General features: G+C 38.8%; 1 protein-coding gene across 1 annotated transcript in view; it reads right to left on the bottom strand.

Annotated features, from left to right (window-relative positions):
- Positions 1-25,413, bottom strand: part of IQCM (IQ motif containing M) — a 154,554-nt gene that overhangs the window by 87,548 nt on the left and 41,593 nt on the right. The window contains exon 6 of the mRNA XM_070758155.1: positions 18,654-18,778. Coding sequence (XP_070614256.1) covers positions 18,654-18,778 — 125 coding nt within the window. The remainder of the gene's footprint in view (positions 1-18,653; positions 18,779-25,413) is intronic.

Below are 25,413 nucleotides of genomic sequence, written 5' to 3' on the forward strand. Positions count from 1 at the left end.
ACAGTATTCTGTGTCACACCGTGGCCCACCAATTGTACATGGGGATCTTGAGCAGAAAGAGAAGGCAAGACCCTCCCTTTCCCTTGACCCCCAACAAATGATACCCAAGGGAATCCTGCCTGTCTCACCAACATAGAGGCGGCACATGGACATCCCTTTCAATAACCACTGATACACTTGGCATCCATGAATCTGTCTAATCCTGCCTTGAAGCTATCCAGGCTGACAGCTGTCACAACCTCTTCTGGAAGTGAATTCCATAAACCCTAATGTGGGTGAAGAAATATTTCCCTTTATTTGTCCTCATTTTCTTACCTATGAGCTTTAGGGAGTGCCCCCTCGTCCTAGTATTGTGTGATAGAGAAAAGAATTGTTCTCTATCCACCTTTTCTATCCCATGCATGATTTTATACACTTCGATCAAGTCACCCCTTAAACGCCATCTTTCAAGGCTGAAGAAACCAAGGCATTCCAACCTGGTTTCGTAAGGGAGGTGCTCCATTTCCTTGATCATTCTTGTTGCCCTTTTTTGCACCTTTTCCAGTTCCATTATATCCTTCTTGAGGTGCGGTGACCAGAACTGTACACAGTATTCCAAGTGTGGTCTCACCATTGATTTGTACAGAGGCAATACAACACTTGCCGACCTGTTTTCAATTCCCTTCGTAATCATACCAAGCATGGAATTTGCTTTTTTTACTGCTGCTGCACACTGGATTGACATCTTCATTGAGCCATCCACCAAAACCCCAAGATCCCTTTCTTGGGTTATCTCAGAAAGCTTGGTCCCCATCAGTTGGTAGGTATAATTGGGGTTCTTTGCCCTGATACGCATAACTTTGCACTTGTTTAGGTTAAATGCATTTGCCACTTTGTTGCCCACTCACTCAATTTTGAGAGGTCTTCCTGGAGTTCCACTACCTGGAACAATTTAGTGTCATCAGCAAACTTTGCTACTTCACTATTTACTTCTACATCCAGATCATTAATAAATAAATTAAAAAGTAAAGATCCCAAAACTGAACCTTGGAGTACACTTCTTCTCACTTCTTTCCATCCAGAGTATTGTCCATTTATTACCACCACCCTCTTCATCTACAATATCTGCAATCAATATCGACAAACGGACAATGGTGGAGTGTGTGCATAGAAAGAGAAGGTCAGTAGATTTCACTACTGAATTAAACTGATGAGTCAGATATAGTTTAAATAGAGTTTTTTTCCCATAGCTATCAAACTATGGTGTGCCTTCTTTTGAATAGAAATAGCAAAGAAGAAATGGGTTGCAATTTTTCATAATATCTTTGCATAATCTTCAGCTAATACCAAAAATATTCAGTAATATCTAGGGTCCTCGCAAGAGGACTCCAGTAGCATCTTTCTGCCTCCATAGTTTAAAATGCAACAAGAAATATTTAACTGCCCATACTTAAGATTAGGAATTATTATCAGAAATTAAAGAAGAAATGAAAGAACAATGACAGCAGCACTTTTAAAGGTTTCATCTGCAATTATTCCAAAAATAGAACATGAAGGAGTATATACTATATCATCAATCATTTACTCCATTTGGAGTTATTCTAAGCAAAGCTATACACAGCACTTATCTAAATAAACTTTAATGAATAGTTTTTCAGGTCTGAATGACTAGGTTGTATTTTAAGGTATCAGCCAAAAGATTATAACTCAAGAGATAACCCTTTAAACGCATGGTAGCAAAGTTCAGTATGTGAACTGATTTTTTTTACATAAGATATACTGTTATCTCTTAAACTGAGCTTATTTAAACAATTGCTTAAGCACTCAAAGTTAACTATCCACTCTAAATTAGATAACCCCTTAATTAAACATCACAGCATTGTCAAGTGCTTTTCAAATCATGTATTAATAGAATACAGTATACTGATTCCCCACCCCCCAGGTAATCTCCAATACCAGTGCAATTGTAGTAACCTTTAAGTTACTGAAATTACAAATGCATTTATTATTATTGATTTGGAAACTGGAAACGCTGAGATATATTTTCAATAATGAAATGTGAATTCAATTTTTACAACTAAATAAAATGTATCATTCTTACATGTATGAACTGCCCCCACCCTCCTCGCCTTTCAGAAGAGTCTTAAGGCTCACTTATGTCGCCATTATGTCGTATTTTATCTTAGGATGGATATATGTTTATCCCAGGCATGTTTAAATTCAGTTACTGTGGATTTACCGACCACATCTGCTGGAAGTTTTACTCTTTCAGTAAAATATTTTCTCACATTACTTCTAATCTTTCCAACTAACTTCAGATTGTGCCCCCTTGTTCTTGTGTTCACTTTCCTATTGAAAACACTTCCCTCCTGAACCTTACTTAACCCTTTAACATATTTAAATGTTTCGATCATGTCCCCCCTTTCCCTTCTCTCCTCCAGACTATACAGATTGAGTTCATTAAGTCTTTCCTGGTAAGTTTTATGCTTAAGACTTTCCACCATTTTTGTAGCCCGTCTTTGGACCCGTTCAATTTTATCAATATCTTTTTGTAGATGAGGTCTCCAGAACTGAACACAGTATTCCAAATCTGGTGAGAACAAATATAATTGTAAAATACAGTGGTACCTCTACCTAAGAATGCTTCTACTTACAAACTTTTCTAGATAAGAACCGAATGTTCAAGATTTTTTTGCCTCTTCTCAAGAACCATTTTCCACTTACAAACCCGAGCCTCTGAAATTGTAACCAGAAAAGGCAGGGAGAAGCCTCTGTGGGGCTTCTCTAGGAATCTCCTGGGAGGAAACAGGGCCAGAAAAGGTGTTGAGAAGCCTCCATGGGGCCTCTCTACGAATCTCCTGGGAGGAAACAGGGCCTCCACCCTCCCTGTGGTTTCCCCAATCGCATGCATTATTTGCTTTTACCTTGATTCCTATGGGAAAAATTACTTCTTCTTACAAACTATTCTATTTAAGAACCTAGTCACAGAAAGAATTAAGTTCATAAGTAGAGGTACTACCGTATTACATGTTTTGGATTATAATTCTCAATACTGTACTTATTTTCATATTTTTCCCACAGTAACTCTGTGTGGTAGAGTAAAGGGAGCAAGCAGCTGTCCAAAATAATCCAACTGAGGATCATCAATGTGTTTCCTTGCTGATTATTGACTTGGAACTGAGTTCTCCCCTCTCCTGGTCTAACAACCCCTGGTCTGACCACTCATGCAGATGGAGTTGCACAAAGCTGCAATAAGATATGCAAAGTGTGCTGGAGTGGCTAGCAAATGGTTTATCCCAGCAATAAGATATGTTAGCCTTATTCAAACTTCCAGCAGACGTGGTCAGTAAATCCACAGTAACTGAATTTAAACATGCCTGGGATAAACCATTTGTTAGCCACTCCAGCACACTTTACATATCTTATTGCTGGGATAAACCATTGTTAGCCACTTGTAACTGTGAATCTACAGTAGAAAGAATAGTTTCAAACCATTCATTTATGTTACTATTTAATGATCTTGTCCAAGGGTGATATTTGTTTTGTCAAGTATGTATTGGTGGTATACAAAGATATAATATTTATATACATGATACTAGTAAAAGAGAAACAGTAGGACAGGGGATAATGAGAAAATATTATTTCACTGAAAGAGTAGTAGATCCTTGGAACAAACGTCCAGCAGACGTGGTTGGTAAATCCACAGTAACTGAATTTAAACATGCCTGGGATAAACATAGATCCATCCTAAGATAAAATACAGGAAATAGTATAAGGGCAGACTAGATGGACCATGAGGTCTTTTTCTGCCGTCAGTCTTCTATGTTTGTAGGGGATGGAAGGCACTCTGGTGTACTTATGCACGCCCTTCATTGACCTCTTAGAAATCGGGAGAGGTCAACGGTAGATAGAAACATAGAAACATAGAAGACTGACGGCAGAAAAAGACCCCATGGTCCATCTAGTCTGCCCTTTTACTATTTCCTGTATTTTATCTTACAATGGATATGTTTATCCCAGGCATGTTTAAATTCGGTTACTGTGGATTTACCAACCACGTCTGCTGGAAGTTTGTTCCAAGGATCTACTACTCTAACATTTGTTAGATAGTTTAAGGGTAAAGTTTTGGGGCTTAGGTGACAATACTAGAGTCTGGTAGTGAGTTCCATGCATCAACTACTCGGTTACTAAAGTTGTATTTTCTGCAGTCGACTTTACAGCAGTTTAAGTTTGTATCTGTTGTGTGCTCGTGTGTTGTTGTGGTTGAAACTGAAGTAGCCGTTGCCTTCCCTACAGTACTTGCCTTCCCTACAGTAGGAAAAAATAGTTTCAAACCATTCATTTATGTTACAATTTAATGGTCTTGTCCAGGGGTGGTATTTACTTGCCTTCCGTAGGTTTACAAATGTGAGCACATGCGCCACCACTGTGCATGCGTACAGCCTCCCGCACATGTGCACAGCCTTAAAAACGTATATAAATGGGATGTCATTTTGTCCGGGCAGATAGGCAAGGGTGGGTCAGCGCTACTGGTTCACCTAAACTGGATAGAACCAACCAAATACCACCTCTGGTCTTGCCACATTTGTTGATGATCTCTGTTGAGAGTGGGATGAGGATAGTGCAACCATCCTTGGTCCATCACCTTCAATACTCAACAGCCTTCAATACTATTGGTTGTATTATACTTTGGGACCAATTATGGAGTTGGGGGTTGGGCAGCAAAGTTTTTGCTCTTTTCCCTAAGATTGGTTTCAATTGGGGGTGATAGGGACTGAGACATCCAGCCCATGGATGCTCCTTGGTGGCATGTCACAATGCTTGGTGGCATGCTGTTTTGATTTCTGTTCGAACTTTAGCAATTACAAATAACTCTTACTAAATGCAGTATTTCATAAACAAAGAAACTCCATTTTTATTTCTCTTCCCTTCCGGGTTCAAATACAGTTCATTCTAGCACATTGCTCTCAGCCCGTTATCTTTCTTAATTGCATTCCTCGCATTCATTCTACCCTTCTCCTAGTTAACAAGATTTATGTACTCACAGCATGATTCTAAAACAGCAGAACCTACTGTAAATCAACACAGAATGCTTTTGCTTGCTTGGAAGTGGAATGGAAACCTTCCATCATTCACTCGGCAATGTTGAAACTCCACCCTTCTTCCCCACTGACCCCCTGACGTACCAAATACATCACTACAGTATTTAACCCATTCCTCCCCTTAATATCTTCTTCCAAACACCTATTCTTTACGTTTTTGGACCCTTCTGAATTTAGGATTTACCCAGCGAACGTCTGATTCTTCCTCGCTAGATTCTGGACTCATAGCCCCATCCTGTTGCTGGCCTTCCCTCTGTTCTACTACCTGTAACCCTGGGCCCACCACTAATTCATAAACACTATCTGTATCAGAGTCCTCAATTTCTTCATCATCCTCCAACTAACCAGGAGTGTGTACAACAGCATGCCACAATGCTTGGTACTCTCCCGAATTCCCTTTTCACATTTACATAAAGCTGCTGGCTGAGATCATCTGTCACTCTGGGTTCAGATTTGATCAGTACACTGATGATACTCAACTTTATATCTCTACCTTGTGAGTGCGGGAGTGGTTAACAAATGGTCTGGGTTTGTAATTGTGAATTTACAGTAAAAAAATAGTTTCAACCATTCAATTATGTTACAATTTAATGGTTTTGTCCAGGGATGGTATTTACTTGCCTTCCCTAGGTTTGCAAATATAAGCATATGCGCAATCTATGTGCATGCATACAGCCTTCCGCATATGCGCACAGCCTCAAAAAGGTAAATAAATGCGATGTTGTTTTGTCCAGGCAGATAGGCAGGAGTGGGTCAGCGCTACTGGTTCACCTAAAATAGATAGAACTTGTCAGCATTCCATCTATCAGCCAATGATAGAAATAATGTATTTGAACCAAAGTACATGTGGCATTGGTGACTGTTCAGTCAATAATACAAGCCAACATATAGTAAATATATTATTTACAAGATATACAATATCTCCATAATCTTACAGTCCATCTTCTTCAAACAAACCAGGTACATATAGTATTACATATATTATGTCCTTCACACACAGCAGATATAATATACCATCTAGTATTAACGCACAGCTTATTCTCTTATCAATACAGCAAATATCTTTACATCAGTATAGTATATTCTACACAGTATATTGCACACAGCTCAGATATTAATACTAATCAGCATCTATACACCAACAATACAATGTAAGGTAACAGAACAGATGCAATGGAACAATAGCTCAACAGAATTGAACTACAGAATGTAACAAAGAGCAGCACATATTAATATAGCAAATACCTTTACATCAGTATAGTATATTCTACACAATATATTGCACACAGCTCTCTACACAGTACATTGCACACAGCTCAGATATTAATACTAACCAGCATATATACACCAACAATACAATGTAAGGTAACAGAACAGAACAGACACAATGCAACAACAGTTCAACAGAATGCAACTACAGAATGTAACAAAGAGCATCATATTTGTCTCCCTTATATGACTAAATTGCAGCCTAGCTGATAATTGCTACCTAGCTCTTAAAGTAATACCACTATTTTCTCCTAACATACAATGCTGGTTGATCGTCATATATTGGAAACCTAATCATTACAGTACGTGGTACTGACAATCTCCCCGTTGGGTTTTCAAATATATACCCATCTCATAATTAACTACATCCTTTCTCTATCAGCATTTAACCATTATTTAACCATCATGTCAGTTTCAATCTCCTTCTTCTCTTACTCCCCTTTTGGTAAACTATCTTTACCTTCTCAAACTAGTAAATTTTCCTCTACCTTCCCTAAAGGAGTCACATTTCTAGAAACTTTTATCCACTAACAATCTACCTTCTAGTCCATCTTGTAACTATTTTAGTAATTTCCACCTTTTTTAGGCTTTACATTACCAATCCATATTTCCTCCCCTAAAGGTGCTACAAACCTATATTTGGTAAACTCCACCTTTTCTATAGGTTTTACTTTACCAATCCATTTTTCTCTTCAAAGACTCAGTATTACCATACATATGGATTTTCACCTTCAAAGCTTCTCTTACTATTCTCTAACTATTATACTCATTTCCTTCTACTACATTCTTCTCCTCTTACAACACACATCATTTCTCCTCTAAATACAGAGATCTCTCACTACTACTACACTCCTCTCCTCATAATAGGGGTCTCAATAGTCTTCACTGCTGTTGCAATGCATTCACTAAAGACACACATCTCTTATTCTTAAACTCCTCTGACAGCATATGTCTCTTACTATTACAATCCTCACTTAGAATTAATAGGGATCTCTATATCATTAACTGCTGCTGCAAAACATTCACTTCAGACCCTCAAAACATTATACCATAACATACATAGTTAACATAGTTTCACTTTTAACAATAAACATTCAACTTTGCTCTTTCCGGCTGCTCACATACTTCAGCCCTTAATTAGCATAGTAGTCTGCTTGCTCATAGCCAGGTTATCTTATAATTAATACAAACATTGCATTGCTTACATTAACTTCACAAGTCTTACATACATTCTTCATTACACAACACATAAATCTTGGTTTACATTCCTGGTTTGTTTCTTCTTCATTACCCATATCTACAACATTATGGGCAATTAGCACTTCTCCATTGTTGGTTTTACTTATTTCAAAACTTAGATAACTGGCCCTCCATATAATAAACAATGTCCTTTCTTTCATGTGGTTGTGGTGTCTTCTCATGTGTCCTTCAGCCATGGCAAGGTCATCTCTGCTCACAACATGTCTCTGCCTTTAATCCACTAGCGCAAAACAGTTTCTTTTGGGGGGGGGGGGTTTCCCCTCCACACTGCAAAACATTTTCTGTAACAGTTTCAATGCTGACACTGAAATAAAGCTGATTCCAAACCCCTGCACTCAGCAGCTAAACATGTTTCACAAATATTAATCAACTGCTTATCCAGTGTTGGCATCTTCTCCATGCTCAGGAATTCAAAGTAGTAAACCAAGTATCACATCCCAGAGTCCTCCATATTACAATAGCACATCACATTCTACTGACCAGGATTGCACTATTCATTACAATAAAAAAAAACCTATAGTATTCACTGTATTTAACACACCAAGCAAATTAGTCACACACTAGAAACCACATTCTCTGGAAGCCACTCTCTCTCTGGGAGCCGCACTCTCTCTGGAAGCCCCAATTCCTGGGCCCATAACCATTGTCAGCATTGTACACTGGTCTATCAGCCAATGATAGAAATACTGTATTTGAACCAGAGTACATGTGGCAGTGGTGGTTGTTCAGTCAATAATACAAGCCGACATATAGTAAAGGTATTGTTTACAAGGTATACAATATCTCCATAATCTTACACAGTAATTATAATACAGTCCATCTTCTTTAAACAAAGCAGGTACATATAGTATTACATATATTATCTCCTTCGCACACAGCGGGTACATGTATTATTACATATATTATCTCCTTCGCACACAGCAGATATACTGTACTATTTACTATTAGCACACAGCTTATTCTCTTATTAATACAGCAAATACCTTTACATCAGTATAGTATATTCTACACAATATATGGCACACAGCTCTCTACACAGTACATTGCACACAGCTCAGATATTAATACTAACCAGCATATATACACCAACAATACAATGTAAGGCAACAGAACAGACACAATGCAACAACAGCTCAACAGAATGCAACTACAGAATGTAACAAAGAGCATCATATCTGTCTCCCTTATATGACTAAATTGCAGCCTAGCTGATAATTGCTACCTAGCTCTTAAAGTAATACTGTACCACTATTTTCTCCTAACATACAATGCTGGTTGATCGTCATATATTGGAAACCCAACCATTACAGTACCTGGTACTGACAGAACGAACTGAATACCACTTCTGGTCTTGCCACATTTATTGATGATCTCTGTTGAATGGAATGAGGATAGTGCAACTATCCTTAGTCTATTTGACCTCTCCAGAGCCTTCAATACTAATGGCCATATTATCCTTTGGGGCCAGTTATGGGGCTTGGGGTTGGGCCGCAAAGTTTTTTATCCTTTCCCTAAGACTTGTTTCAATTGGTGTTAATAGGGATTGAGACATCCAGTCCATGGATCCTCCTTGGTGGCATGCCATAATGCTTGGTACTCTCCCCAATTCCCTGTTCACTTCAACATAAAGTTGCTGGGTGACATCATCTGCCACTCTGGGTTCAGTTATGATCAGTAAACTGATGATACTCAACTTTATATCTGTACCTTGTGATCCGAGGGATGCTGTTGCTGCCCTTTAATGGTACCTGGATCATGTAGGGGCCTGAATGGGGGACAAAAATCTTTGGCTGAAAGCTGTTAAGACTAAATAGCTTTGGGTGGATGAAGATATGGGAGTTTAACATCCTTGGTTCTGGATGGGGTTGATAGACCTAGTCTGCAACTCAGTGGTTCTCCTGGGCTCACAACTCCTGCTCAAAGAGGCTAGGCGAACCTTTGCATATTTTCATGTTGACCACAAGTTGCAGCCTTTCCTGGATCAGGAGTCCCTGCATTGGGTCACTGAAGCCTTGGCCATTTCATCTTTAGACTATCCTTAAACAGCACTCAGAAGCTGCAATTGGTACAGAGTGCTGCAGGGCAGGCAGTTTTTGGCACTCTAGAATGGTGCATATTACACCACTGTTCTGTGAACTGCACTGGCTGTTGATTTGGTTATCAGCTTTAAAATTTATTTTATTTTATTTTATTTTATTTTATTTTATTTTATTTTATTTTATTTTATTTTATTTTATTTTATTTTATTTTATTTTATTTATTTATTTATTTATTTATTTATTTATTTTGTCCAATACATAATACACATTGAAGAGAATAGATATGTAGTAATATAACTAAAGAAATGAATAGAAGAAAAGATATAAAAGTATAGGTGAACATATTTGAAAGAAAGAAAAGATAAATGAGATAAGGAGAGACAATTGGACAGGGGACGGAAGGCACACTGGTGCACTTATGCACGCCCCTTACTGACCTCTAAGGAACCTGGAGAGGTCAATTGTGGATAGTCTAAGGGAAAAATGTTGGGGGTTAGGGGTTGACACTACTGAGTCAGGTAATGAGTCCCACGCTTCGACAACTCGGTTGCTGAAGTCATATTTTTTACAGATAATTTCTTTCTGAATCCAAATTGTTTGTTAGAGAGTAGGTTATTAGATTCTAAGTAAAGGGTGATTGATTGATTTATAATTGATTCCATGACTTTACATGAGATGCAGCATAGTGAAATTGGTCTGTAGTTGTCAACGACAGAAGGGTCTCCTTTTTTGAAGATGGGGATGACTACTGCTTTTGACCATAGCTTGGGGAGTGTGCTGGTCCTGAAGGAATTTTGAAAGATGATGCTTAGTGGTTCGGCTAAAGCTGAAGAAAGTTTTTTTAGGAAGTATGCGCAAAGACTATCTGGTCCGACTGATAGAGAAGGTTTAAGGTCTCGGATTGCTTTTTCAACACGGTCTATAGTGAAGTCTACTTGGGTTAGGTCGTTGAGAGAGTTTGAGGTGCGATTTGTGAAGATGGGGGATGAACCATTACTGTTAACGAAGACAAAACCAAAGAAAGAGTTGCATAGCATGGGTCGAAGTTATTTCAGAAACCACCCCACCCCAGGGAGACTGATCCACCTCACCCATGCTGGCAAAAAAGGCATGGTGTAGGCCAGTGATGACGAACCTTTTTTTCCCTAGATGTCGAAAGAGCATGTGTGCGCGCTACTGCACATATGTAAGTGCCCACACCCGTAATTCTATGCCTTGAGAGGGCGAAAACAGCTTCTCCCGCTCCCTGGGACCCTCTGGAGGCCAGAAGTGGCCTGTTTCAAAACTTCTGATGGGCCCAATAGGCTCGTGTTTTGCCCTCCCCAGGCTCCAAAGGCTTCCCTGGAGGCGGAGGAAGGTAAAAACGCCCTCCCCCTGGAGGGTCTCTGGAAGCCAAAAACGCCTCCTAGAGCCTCTGTGCAAGCCAAAAATCAGCCTGCTGGAATGCACGTGCATGTTAGAACTGAGCTAGGACAACGGCTTGTGTGCCAGCAGATATGGCTCCGTGTGCCACCTGTGGCACCTGTGCCATAGGTTCGCCATCACTGGTGTAGGCCTTTGGACAGGGAATTCTGCTGGCCGGGTCCAAAATGCAGCGTTCTGGTGTTCCTCTAGGAGCTGAATTGTTGGTCAATGGTGATTGATTGCTCCACCGGACAGCTGCCTATTTAAAAAGCTGTCAGGAACTGTTTTACCTCAGATTGGTGCGCTATTCTCTGTGGTGTTAATAAATATGACTGAACCCTGTTATGAATCGAACCTCAGTTACTGCCCGGCCAGTTATTAAACATAGCACAAAAGAAGAGCCTTTTTTGCTGTGGCTCCTGCCCTTTGGAATATTTTACCCCCTGAGGCAAGATCAGCTCCCGCCCTTCTGATTTTTTTGATCCCTGAAGACCTGATTCTGGCAGTTGGCTTGGGGTCTCAATGAGGGACTAGGAGTGATTGATGGATGAAGATAAAATCCCATTGCACATTATGTTCTCTCCCGTCTTATCTTTTAACTCTAATTTTATTTTTGATTGTAATTCTATTCTATTGTTTTAAAAATATTTATACATTATGGTTTTATAGCTTTTATTTTTTTAAAACAATCTTTATTAAGGTTTTTTTGTTAAAAACAACATACGAAACCGACATACAAAAATACATAAAACAAACATAAAAACAAGTAATCACTTTTACAACTTTTTGGAAGTATTAGTTAGTACTATATAAATATTATGTATTATAAAAAGAATTTGCTACTAATTATACAAATATTATTAATACTGAAAAGAATTAATAATAATTAATAATAATAACTTAATTGATAATACTTCTAATAATAATGAAATATAATAATGCTACTAACATTAATGACTAATAGATATTACTCCTGATACTACTAATATTACTATTATTTTTTTGGTTTTTTTTTCTTATTTTAAAGGCTTGAGTCTATAAATGTTAATTTATTTGAGTAAATGTCTTAAATATATACTAAATTAACTAAATTATTAAATATAGATTAACATATTGCTAAACAAATCTTAAATTGATTAAGGCTATCTTATAACGTCAAGAATAGCAAACAACACAGATTATTTAGATATATAAAAATTGTAAGGTTGTAAAGTTATAATTAAGAAATTGGAAATAAGTTTTAACTTAAGGTAATAGAAGTGTAAATAGACATGTATAAATGTTATTGGAGTAAATGTCTTAAATATATACTAAATTAACGAAATTATTAAATATAGATTAACATATTGCTAAACAAATCTTAAATTGATTAAGGCTATCTTATAATGTCAAGAATAGCAAACAATACAGATTATTTAGATATATAAAAATTGTAAGGTTGTAAAGTTATAATTAAGAAATTGGAAATAAGTTTTAACTTAAGGTAATAGAAGTGTAAATAGACATGTAAAAATAAAATATAGTATCCAGATTTCTTAGTATCTTAATATATATGTATATAATATATGTATTCCCTAATATCTATCTAAAAACAAAATATAGTAACTAAATTTAACTTTCTGATTATATTTACCAAAGATTTACTGATCTAATGTCAAGTAATAGATTCTATAGAATAGTACAGTACTAAAGGAATATAGGTTTTAGTATTATATAAATATTATGTATTATAAAAAGAATTTGCTACTGATTATATAAATATCAATACTGAAAAGAATTAATTAATAATAATCAATAATAATATTTAATTGATAATACTTCTAATAATAATGAAATATAATGATAAATAATGCTACTAATATTACTGACTAATAGATATTTCTCCAGATACTACTAATATTACTATTAGAACTTTGGTATTTTACTTATTTTAAAGCTTTGAATCTATAAATGTTAATTTGTTTGAATAAATGTCTTAAATAGATACTAAATTAACTAAATTATTAAATATAGATTAACTTATGGCTCAAGAAATCTTAAATCGATTAAGGCTATCTTATATCGTCGAGAATATCAAACAATACAGTATTTAGATATACCAACATACAATTATAAACTTTTTAAAAACTTTCTAATGTAAGAGGAGGGGGTTTGGAGGGAAGTGAACGTTGCTCCAGGTTTCTATTGCTGGATTCTGTGCTCTGCTTCCGAACTGTTTAGTCTCTCTGTTGTCTCTAGTTGTCAACACATCTGTTCAGATTAACTTTTGGCTAAAAAAATCTTAAATTGATTAAGGCTATCTTATATCGTCGAGAATATCAAACAATACAGTATTTAGATATACAAACATACAATTATGAACTTCTTTTTAACTTTCTAATGTAAGAGGAGGCGGTTTGGAGGGAAGTGAACATTGCTCCAGGTTTCTATTGCTGGATTCTGTGCTCTGCTTCCGAACTGTTTAGTCTCTCTGTTGTCTCTAGTTGTCAACACATCTGTTCGTCACTTCCAATTAAGACACTGGTCTACTCAGTCTCTAGAAATGTCTATGTCCGAGATAGAGTACAGTTTTCATGTCTACAAAAAGTCACTGTCTTTCTTATATCTTTAGATTTTGTATATTCAACAAGAAAGAGTAAAAGAAAAGGCCATAGTATTGTAGAATGGAAAAAGAAAAAGGCTTGGCACAAAAAGAAACCAAGAAAGAAAAAAGGGGAAAGATAATAGAAGAACACCAGATTACAATAGCTTATATTTATATATGTATCTTAAATATCGTACCTTGTAAAATATAAAAATTCATTATATTGCTTTTTCTTATTAATAATATGCAACAGTCTATATATATATATATATATATGTCTTAAATTCCCCTCAATATTATTTGCATGTTCAAACAGTCTTATAAGCAATTATTCTAGATCCTCTGGATTAATCTGGTAAAGTTTTAAGGGTAGTCAAATGAAAAGTCAAAAGGAAAGGGTCTGCTTCTTTTTCCGTTCTATAATCAGTAGAGGATCACTATGGAGTCTAACCTCAGAGTTTTGTTTTGTTTTTTCCTGCCTCTAACACCAATCCCTCGATCTCAGATCTCTCGGTCTCAGATCAAACTCACAATTTCAGTCTCTATGCAATTCTTCTAAAATTACAGTTCAACAGTCCACAGATTGCAAGTCTTTTCAGCTCTGTTTTAAATCAATAGCTATCTTTTCCCTCCATTAGTTCTCCTCTCTGTTTTTAATCCACACGCCAAAAAAGTCTCTTCTTTACCTTTGACACTTTTGTAAACTCTTCGTTGCTTGCACATTCACTTGCTGCTATAATAAGATTGGAGCGATTCTTTGTTGCTGCCACTTCTCTGTGGAGCCATCTCTTTTTACTAAGAATCGGGTATCTCCATTACACAATTCAATATTCAGTCTATGCGGCTCGCCAGGGCTCCATGCCTACTATATTTAGAAAAACGCTCACGGGTAATTCAGGGCTGGGTTAGTGAGAGAATCCCTTCTCTTGTTGGATAGCTGTCTTCCACCATAGGGATTAATAGGACACCTCTTTTCTTCCCCATAGTCCTTCAGTCTCGAAGGGTCTCCCAGCCTCTGATCTATTCAGATTACAGAGACCATCTTCTGCGTTTTGGCTTTTTCGGCTTCACCTCCGCAGGTTTAACTACTGCTACATTCTAAAACAATGTAGATAAGATCACATGGATTTCTTCTTTCTTTAAGTTAAATTCTTAAGACTCAATGAAGCATGTTATATAGGAAAGTAGAAAGTTACAAAATTAGAAATAGAATTTTTCATTGGCCAAGTGTGATTGGACGCGCAAGGAATTTGTCATTCATGCATATGCTCTTCAGTGTACGTAAAAGAAAAGATAAGTTTGTCAAGCACTTAATCATTGTCATAGGGTTCAAATAAGCAATTGGGAAACAATATTAATCTAAATTGTAAGGATACAAGCAACAAGTTACAGTCAAACAGTCGTAAGTGGAAGGAGATGAGTGATAGGAATGATTGAGAAAAATTAGTAGTAATAGTAATACAGCCTTTAGTTTGACAGTGGTGAGGGAATTACAGTGGTACCTCATCTTACGAACGCCTCTTCTAACGAACTTTTCAAGATACGAACCCGGTGTTTAAGATTTTTTGGCCTCTTCTTCCGAACTATTTTCACCTTACGAACCCAAGCCGCTGCTGCTGGGATGAAGGGGTTTCTTTTTTCCCCCTTTTTTTGAAGAAGGGGAGGGGCGGCTTGGAGGAGGAAAGATTTTGCAGAGAACAACGTGCTTGCAGAGGCACTGAAACGGTGTCTTTTGAAGAAAGAAAAGGGAGGGGCGCCCCCCTTGCCTTTCTTCCTTCCCATTCACCCTTTAGCCTAGCCTTGCTTCTTCCACCCGCCCCCTTTAGCTGCTCCTCCCTGCCCTCTGTTCGCCTCCCTTCTAAAGTTTGGGATTTTCCTGAAGAATTTGCACGCATTATTTGCTTTTACATTGATTCCTATGGGAAACATTGTTTCATCTTACGAACTTTTCACCTTACGAACCTCCTCCTGGAACCAATTAAGTTCGTATCATGAGGTACCACTGTATTTGTTTAGCAGACTGATGGCATTGGGGAAAAAACTGTTCTTGTGTCTAAGTGTCTAGGGGTGCAATGCCCTATAGCCAGTAAAGGGCAGCCATTCGCGGCTCTCCTGGAATGCTCTAGGGGGCATACGTGCACGGGCGTGCGCCCCTTAATTCCCTGTGTATGTGTGTGTGTGCACATTCCACCTCCTTCAATTTCCTGCACATGCGCAGAATTGTGGCCAACAGCTGTCACCAGCAAGAAGAAAACTGCCTGGAAGGAGAGCAGCTAGTCAGGGAGCTATGTTGCTCCCGCTTCACCCGCCTGCCAGAGTCTTCCCAATGAGCTGCTCTCCTTCCTGGAGGATTTCTTCCCACTGGTGGCTCCTGTAAGGGATTGATGGGGCGCCGCTGCTGCTGGAAGCCAGCAGCCACGGGGCTGGGTCCTGTGAGGTACGGCAGCAGCGGCGGCTTTCAGTTCCAGCCCGGAGCCGCCAGCAGGAAAAAATGCTCCAGGGCAGGTCTGGCGGGTGGGCAGTGGCCACCTCTCTGAACTGCTTCCTGTACTGGCTCAGCTAGGAGACATGCCTGCTGCCCCATCGCAGCCAGAGTGGGACCAGGGCAGCTCAAGCAGGCAGAGCGCCAGGTGTGTCTCCTGTGGAGCCAGCATGAGAAGCAGCTCAGGGAGGTGGCTGCCCCCCGCCACGCCCACCCTGGAGCATTTTTTCCTGCGGGCGACCACCTCTCTGAGCTGCTTTTCGCACTGGCTCAGCTAGGAGATGCGTCTGGCACTCTGCCTGACTGTGGTGGGGCAGCAGGTGGATCTCCTAGCTCAGCATCTGGAGAATGAAACAGCCTTTCCCAAGGCCCAAAATCATCTGGCCAGCGTGTGCATGTGCGCTGGAGCTGGCGCAAGATAAAGTTTCATGTGCCCTCCGATATGCCTCCGCATGCGTGCCATAGGTTCGCCATCACGGAAGTAGACCATAACCTACTACTAGATAAAATAGAAAAATACGGGTTAGACAGCATCACCACCACCAGATGAATTCGTAACTGGCTGACCAACTGCACTCAACGTGTAGTTCTCAATGGAACTGCATCTACATGGAGGGAAGTATGCAGTGCAGTACCCCAAGGCTCTGTTTTAGGCCCAGTACTCTTCAACATCTTCATCAATGACTTGGACAAGCAAATAGATAGGGAACTCATCAAATTTGCAGATGACACCAAGCTGGCAGAATGCAGCTGCGAGAGCAATTATGGGCTTTCCCAAATATGCCCATGTTACTCCAACACTCCACAGTCTGCATTGGTTGCTAATCAGTTTCCGGTCACAATTCAAAGTGTTGGTCATCACCTATAAAGCCCTTCATGGCACCGGGCCAGGGTATCTACGAGACCACCTTCTGCCGCACGAATCCCAGCGACCGGTTAGGTCCCACAGGGTTGGTCTCCTCCAGGTCCCGTCAACTAAACAATGTCGTTTGGTGGGACCCAAGGGAAGAGCTTCTCTGTGGCGGCTCCGACCCTCTGGAATCAGCTCCCTCCAGAGATTAGAACTGCCCCCACCCTCCTTGCCTTTTGTAAACTCCTTTAAAACCCACCTCTGCCGTCAAGCATGGGGGAACTGAAACATCTCCCCCTGCCTATGTAGTTTTTGTGTATGATATGACTGTATGTATGTTTTTATATATTGGGGTTTCTTGTTTTTTAGACTTTTTGAATGTATTATTGTTATTTTAGATTCTAACTATTAGATTTGTCATTATATATTGTTTTTATCATTGCTGTAAGCCGCCCCGATTCTACGGAGAGGGGCGGCATACAAATCTAATAAATAATAATAATAATAATAATAATAATAATAATAATAATAATAATAATAATAGCCAACCCTCCAGAAGATAGACTTAAGATACAGAAGGATCTTGGCAGACTTGAACATTGGATGCTATCTAACAAAATGGAATTCAATAGTGAAAAAAAGTAAGGTTCTACATTTAGGCAAGAAAAACAAAATGCACAGGTATAGTATATTCGGTACCCTGCTCAATAGTAGTAACTGTGAGAGGGATCTTGGAATCCTAGTGGATAAGCATTTAAATAAGAGCCAGTAGTGTGCAGCAGCCACTAAAAATCCAACACAGTTCCGGCCTGCATAAACAGAGGGATAGAATCAAGATCACATGAAGTGTTAATGCCACTTCATAATGCCTTGGTAAGGCCGCACTTGGAATGCTGCATTCAGTTTTAGTCACCATGATGAAAAAATGATTAGGGGATTTTAGGCTAAAAAATATATAAAGAACGGTTGTAGGAACTGGGTATGTCTAGCTTAATGAAAAGAAAGACTAGGGGAGACATGATAGCAGTGTTCCAATATCTCAGGGGTTGCCACAAAGAAGAGGGAGTCAGGCTACTCGCCAAAGCACCCAAGGGTAGGACAAGACATGAGCCGGGGTGGCGCAGCAGGTAGAGTGCTGTACTGAAGACCACTGAAGCTGACAGCAGATCTGTAGGTCAGTGGTTCAAATCTCATCACCGGCTCAAGGTTGACTCAGCCTTCCATCCTTCCAAGGTGGGTAAAATGGGGAGCCAGATTGTGGGGGCAATAGGCTGGCTTTGTAAAAAGTGCTATTGCTAACATGTTGTAAGCCGCCCTGAGTCTAAGGAGAAGGGCGGCATAAAAATCAAATAAATAAATAAATAAGAAGCAATGGGTGGAAACTAATCAAGGAGAAAAGCAACTTAGAATTAAGGAGAAAATTCCTGACAAAACAATTAATCAGTGGAGCAACTTGTCTCCAGAGGTTGCAGGTGCTCCAACACTAGAAGAAGATGTTAGATAACCATTTGTCTGAAGTGGTGTAGAGTTTCCGACCTAAGCAGGGGATTGGACTAGAAAACCCCCAAGATCCCTTCCAACTCTGTTATTTCTATTTCTAATTCTAGGTGGTGCCTGCATTCATTCTTTTCTATAATTCTTAAACTATACTGTACATTTTACTAACTAGAGCAATCTTACATACCTCCTTGGACCTTCTAAATTTTGTTATACTCTTTAATCTTGCTTCATGGTCTTTTCGGCTGAGCTGGGTATATGGAACTGTGGTATCTGATATCACTATTCCTCTCCAATCTTGATATGTGATTCCTGTTGAAAAAAATCCATTTAGTTTGCATCACTACAACAACTCCAGCAGTTTCTGAATACACAATACACTGAACATATTCAAGAAGAAGATATTCAAAAGCAGAGCATGCATAGGAGATGACATTTTCATGATTAGGACATTTCCAAATATTTGGTCTAAAAATTATGTTCAGTTCCTCTTTTCCACTGAAAAGCAGTGGAAGTGATGTGCCGGTGTCTGGAGGCTGTTGGGGCCTGGATGGGTGTCAACAGACTCAAACTCAACCCTGATAAGACGGAGTGGCTGTGGGTTTTGCCTCCCAAGTACAATTCCATCCGTCCATCCATCACCCTGGGAGGGGAATTATTGACCTCCTCAGAGAGGCTCCGCAACTTGGGCGTCCTCCTCGATCCACAGTTCACATTAGAGAAACATCTTTCGGCTGTGGGGAGGGGGTCATTTTCCCAGGTGCGCCTGGTGCACCAGTTGCAGCCCTATTTGGACCAGGAGTCACTGCTCACAGTCACTCATGCACTCATCACCTCGAGGCTCGACTACTCTAATGCTCTCTACATGGGGCTACCTTTGAAAAGTGTTCGGAAACTTCAGATCATGCAGAATGCAGGTGCGAGAGCAATCATGGGCTTTCCCAAATATGCCCATGTTACACCAACACTCCGCAGTCTGCATTGGTTGCCGATCAGTTTCCGGTCACAATTCAAAGTGTTGGTTATGACCTATAAAGCCCTTCATGGCACCGGACCAGATTATCTCAGGGACCACCTTCTGCCGCATGAATCCCAGCAACCAGTTAGGTCCCACAGAGTGGGTCTTCTCCGGGTCCCGTCAACTAAACAATGTCGTTTGGCGGGACCCAGGGGAAGAGCCTTCTCTGTGGCGGCCCCGGCCCTCTGGAACCAACTCCCCCCAGAGATTAGAATTGCCGCAACCCTCCTTGCCTTTCGTAAGCTTCTTAAAACCCACCTCTGCCGCCAGGCATGGGGGAACTGAGATACTCTTTCCCCCTAGACCTTTACAATTTTATGCATGGTATGTCTGTATGTATGTTTGGTTTTATAATAAGGGTTTTTAACTGTTTTAATATTGGATTGTTTATATGCTGTTTTTATTACTGTTGTTAGCCGCCCCGGGTCTACGGAGAGGGGCTGCATACAAATCCAATAAATGAATGAATGAATGAATGAATGAATGAATGAATGAATGATGGACTAGGACAGGAATGTCAAACTCAAGGCCCAGGGCACGATTTGGCCCACAGGGTCCTAATCTGGCTTGTGGAGGCTGCCCTGAAACAGTGAAGGACCAGCCCATGGTGTCTCTGCCAGTGAAAACACAGCTTCATTTTCACTGGCAGAGTGTTGCAGGAGGCCATATCATCCAAAAACAGAGTTCAGGAGTCAATTTTCGCTGGCAGAGCACTCAGGGCACCACAGGCACCCACTAACACAAGTGATGTCAAGCTGGCCATGGCTACCCCAACCCTCCAAAGTCAAAAACAATCCTGATGTGGCCTTCAATGAAATTGAGTTTGACAGTCCTGGTCTAAGAATTAGAGTATTGCGTATTTATTTATTGAGTATTGTATTTAAAGAAATACAATATTCAGCATTAGCAATTGAAATTTTTCCTGTGAGTTTTCATTAAACGCCACTAAAGTTTTTAGTAAATAAACTCTTTACATTCTATATAATAATCAAAATTAATATATTCTTACTATCCTTTATTTCTAGATTTTATTTCTAGATGCAAAAAGCAAATATGTTTCTGTTGTTATCAAACAGTCCCCCCCCCAAAAAAATAGCCTTAAAATTAATTTATTGCAAAGCAAATAAAAAAAGAAATGGTTAGAAATTACAGCATGAATTCAGATTCCACATAAAGAAAACAAAGAAGGTTCTTGTTAAAGAACAACTGGCAGAGAAGTCAAAAGAATTAAGGAACAAGTACCATAGTTATAGGAAAGACATCCTATCTTTTCTAAATGGCTTTAAATAATTCCTCTAGCAACTTCCAGTTTCTTTGGAAAAGTGAACTAAATACTGAAATGTGATAAAACTTCTTCCATTCCTCATGCAATTATATGAAGAATTGAAAAAAATGTTAACTGTTTACAAGTTACAATCTGTGTTCTTGGATTATACAGTTATAGTACCTGGAGATTTTTTTAAATACAGTAGTACCTCTAGATACGAGTTTAATTCGTTCCAGAAGGGAGCTTGTATTTCGAACAACTCATATCTGGAACAAATGGCTTTAGACTTTGTTTTTCCCCTCCGAGATAACCAGAAGCAAGGATTCTTGCGCCACCTAGTGGACGCTCGGCTCGTATCCCGAATTTGAGCTCGGATCTCGAAAAGAAATTTCTCTCCCCTCGTGGCTCGTATCTTGGAATACTCGCATGTGGAGAAGCTCGTATCTAGAGGTACTACTGTACAACTTATTTAGAGGAACATCTATCAAGTGACAGTAGTCAGACGAATATTAATTTGAAAATGAATACAATAGCAAAAAGGAACCATGCCTGCCCTTTTCTTACCACTCTATTTGACTTTCATGCATTAAATAAAAGGCCTGAAGGCAAATTGTGTTCTTCATATTCTTAAATATGAGTGTGGATTTCTGAGTAAGTTGGGATCCTACTTTATTAGGCATCTTGGATCGTGTGATGAGCTGAACACAAACTTAAGACAAACTGGGCTTAGCAGCATTTTAGATCTCTGGAGGACACATAGAGGTTGAGAGAGGCAGGTATGAGATTGCCGTGTGCACCCTCTTCTCTAACTATTTTCAAATTATCTCGCTTTAGAGAGATAGAAAACAATATTAAAACAATAAACTTTAACCCAAATTCAACAGCAACAATTCCAGATGGCAGTCTTAGCTCCAGAATTATCAATAGCAAAAAGAAAAACAAAAGAGGCAGAAATAGTATCAAGAAAGTGCATCTAAATAAAGCCACACAGACTTAACAGATTAGGCTTGTCACACTTCCTGTGACAATAAATTATGTGTTGAAGGTGATATAAAAGGACTGATTTTGTTTCCCTTTGTTCTGCATTTACAAGGCCGCAGAAGGCTCCACTATCACTGGACAAAGCCTTATTGTACGCAGGTAATTTTGCATGAAAAGAAATAGCCCTTGAGGATTTACCTCTAATTTTTATTACAAAAGCCTGAATTAAAACTAATTTTTTTTAAAAAAAGCTCTGAGTTCCCAACCTTTCCCGCTTGGCAGACCAGCAGGGGGAGGAAGAAGAAATGGTTATGTCCAAGCGGTTGGTAAGCACATTCACGCATGTACTTCCATTTGTGCTTGTCCATTGTACATCTCACTGCCCTCTAGTGGGCCATGGCCCAGACATTGGGAACCCCTATTCTAGTCAATATGAACAGAAAATATAAAAATCCTACAAATTACTCACAATACTGCAAAACCTAGGTGTGGTATACATGTCATTTCATATTTTCAGAAATTATCGCTTTTTAATTTTCTATATGTTGAATAATTTCCTAGTTGAGCAAGTATCACAGTCGCGTATCATGTAATTACTTGACAAATGTTAATTTTTTATGTTCCATATGTTAAAAAAATGTGGATCTATACAAAAGGAGCAAAAGTGTATTTCATAGCCTCATTAGGTGAATAAAAACTTCTTTTATAGCCCTGTGAAAGAGGGTCAGGTGTGTCCCAACTTAATCCCTTATGAAAGAATGAACTCTGATTCCTTTGATAAAGCGAAAAGGTTACTTTTAATAAGTTCAAGCAGTTATAACCAGTGTTGAGCAAACCGAATTTGTATAGTTAGGGTCCGTGCCGAACTTTGCGGGGTTTGGCATACTGAACCTGAACCCGGATTTTTTCAGAAGTCCATGTTCAGGTTCTGCGTTCGCTCGAACACCGCGGTGGGCGGGAGGGGAGGCAGGGAGGGCTCTGAGATTCAAGCCGCCGACTCGGCATGGGGGGGCTAGGATAGGGCAACTCCAGACCCGGAGCCTGACCTCCCACCCAGCGCTTCACCTCACACCGGGCCAGAGGGGTGAGGAGGCAGGTTCTGCCAGCCAGCTATTCAGGATCCGGCCGGCAGCTTCAAGCGGGTGGTGGGCAGGAGGGGGAGGCGTGAAGGGCTCTGACTCACATGAATTCTGAGATGCTTCATTATGTACCCGCACATTATTTCAGAAACATGGCATTATATTACTGTTACTAGCATGGCTAACTTAGATTACATGGCCTGTGCACTTTTTAATATATTTTCTTTGCAACAATCTTTTTCTTATATTATTCAAAATATGATTAATGCCTAGCCTGACATTTTCTTTCCCAGTGTAAAAGTTTGCATGGCTATAATTGTAATCCTTGAGAGTGTTACATCTTGCAAATAAAAAATTTATTGGGAAGAACAAACGGATCTTCACTTTAATCCTTCCAGATCATTTGATTCAAAAAATCCATCATCTTTTCATAAATGCTCACAGCAATTTAATGCTTTTTAAATTGGACATTTATGTTTAATTTTTAGAAAGATCTGGTGGGAGGATCTTAGGCCAATTCAAATATTAATTACTTCAATAATATTGTCAAAAATAGAGAATTTAGACTATTTAGAATATGTTGATCAAGTATAGTTAACAAATTTGTATTTTGTGAGCCGCCCCGAGTCGTCGGAGAAGGGCGGCACACAAGTCAAATAAATAAGTAAGTAAGTAAGTAAATAAATAAATAAGTATTAATTAATTAATTAATTAATAAACAAACAAACAAACAAACCAAAATAATACCTGTGTAATTCAATATAAGTAAAACTGTATATTTAAATTATTCCTTGAATTATTTTAATTCCTTTTTCTGATAATTTAATTCTGATAACAGAATCAGTTTTAAAGTACACTCTGTTATGTTTAGTAAATATTTACAGTGTAGTTAATCTATTACCTAACTTTGATGTTTTTAGATATATTGATAATTAGGATTTTTACCCTAGTTCTCTTTTACGCATCCAATCATGTCACTGCTATGAATGCTAAAAATAAATTGTTAGAATTTACTGTTATAGGAAAACAAGATATGATATAGCAAAGAATAAACCTACTTGTTTTAAAAACGTATTTGTTTCTATCCCATCTCAATAATTATGGCAATAACAAAATATTAATATAAAATATAGTAATACTGTATTAAAAAATAAATAGACGCATTTATACATCATTCAAAAGAGACAACAAAAATCTAAGAAGTAAACAAAAAAGAACAGAACACATCTTCTCCAACAGTCAGGTATTAACACAAAACAATAAAGCAGGAAAAAAAATATTCATCCAGGAACTACCAAGGACAAAGTCATAAATCCACCAATACTGTCAGGAAATCTGCTTTATATAGAGCAAACCCCCATACTCACTAGCACTGATGATGTTACGTAGTTGGATAATGAAATATCTGCAAGAAAACCAAACTCAGCACCAGGGATTCCATAGTACAGAGATTATTCACCTCAAAATCCACATTACAGAAACTGATGCTTTTTCATTGCTCCACTGTGATGTCTTTGGCCATAAAGGGAATATGTTTGTAAATGTGTAACTATTTATACATTTATATTATGCCAAAGCTTACTTCAGCTTAGGGACACATAGAATTACATTGTAAAAACTGCAGGTGATCAGAAGACAAAGTCTTAATATCCAGAATTATCCTAACTAAGACGTGTCTATGATCTATCTAAGATCTATAACAGTGAATCTCAGTACTGTAAAAAAAAAAAAAATCAATAGGTCAACAAATTTGGCTTTGTTTTCACAAACTAGTACCCAATAATAATCACCTTCAGGATGTCTTACAGTACAAACAGAAATAAATTAAGGTACATCACACCAAATTGGACACAGTAGTAGGCCCATTAAGGATGAACCCTCAAGTACAGTTTCAAAGTTTTGGAAAGTTTGCAATAGCATCAATAAAGACAGCAGTAATATATTCCCTTCTTTGCATGCCATAACAAAATGCCATAGCTACTACCATTATTATTATTATTATTATTATTATTATTATTATTATTATTATTATTATTAATTAGATTTGTATGACGCCCCTTTCCGTGGACTCGGGGCGGCTGACAACACAATAAAACAATTCATAACAAATCTAATAATATACAATTTAAAATTTAAAATAGTTTAAAAAACCCATTTTTAAGCAGACATTCCTACAAACATACCATACATAAATTATATAGGCCCGGGGGAGATGTTTCAATTCCCCCATGCCTGACAACAAAGGTGGGTTTTGAGAAGTTTACGAAAGGCAAGGAGGGTAGGGGCAGTTCTAATCTCTGGGGGGAGCTGGTTCCAGAGAGTCGGGGCCACCACAGAGAAGGTTCTTCCCCTGGGGCCCGCCAACCAACATTGTTTAGTTGACGGGACCCGGAGAAGGCCGACTCTGTGGGACCTAATCGGTTGCTGGGATTCGTGCAGCAGAAGGCGGCCTCGGAGATATACTGTACCTCCAACCTCTCAGAAACAGCAAATCAAAACAGAGGTAAGAAGGGGGAGCTGGAAAGACGAAATACAGTATTACCTCTAGATACGAGCTGCTCCACATGCGAGTATTCCAATTTACAAGCCGCGATGCGAGCGA

This window comes from Erythrolamprus reginae, chromosome 7 (assembly GCF_031021105.1).
Source record: "Erythrolamprus reginae isolate rEryReg1 chromosome 7, rEryReg1.hap1, whole genome shotgun sequence".
Taxonomy (NCBI): Eukaryota; Metazoa; Chordata; class Lepidosauria; order Squamata; family Dipsadidae; genus Erythrolamprus; species Erythrolamprus reginae.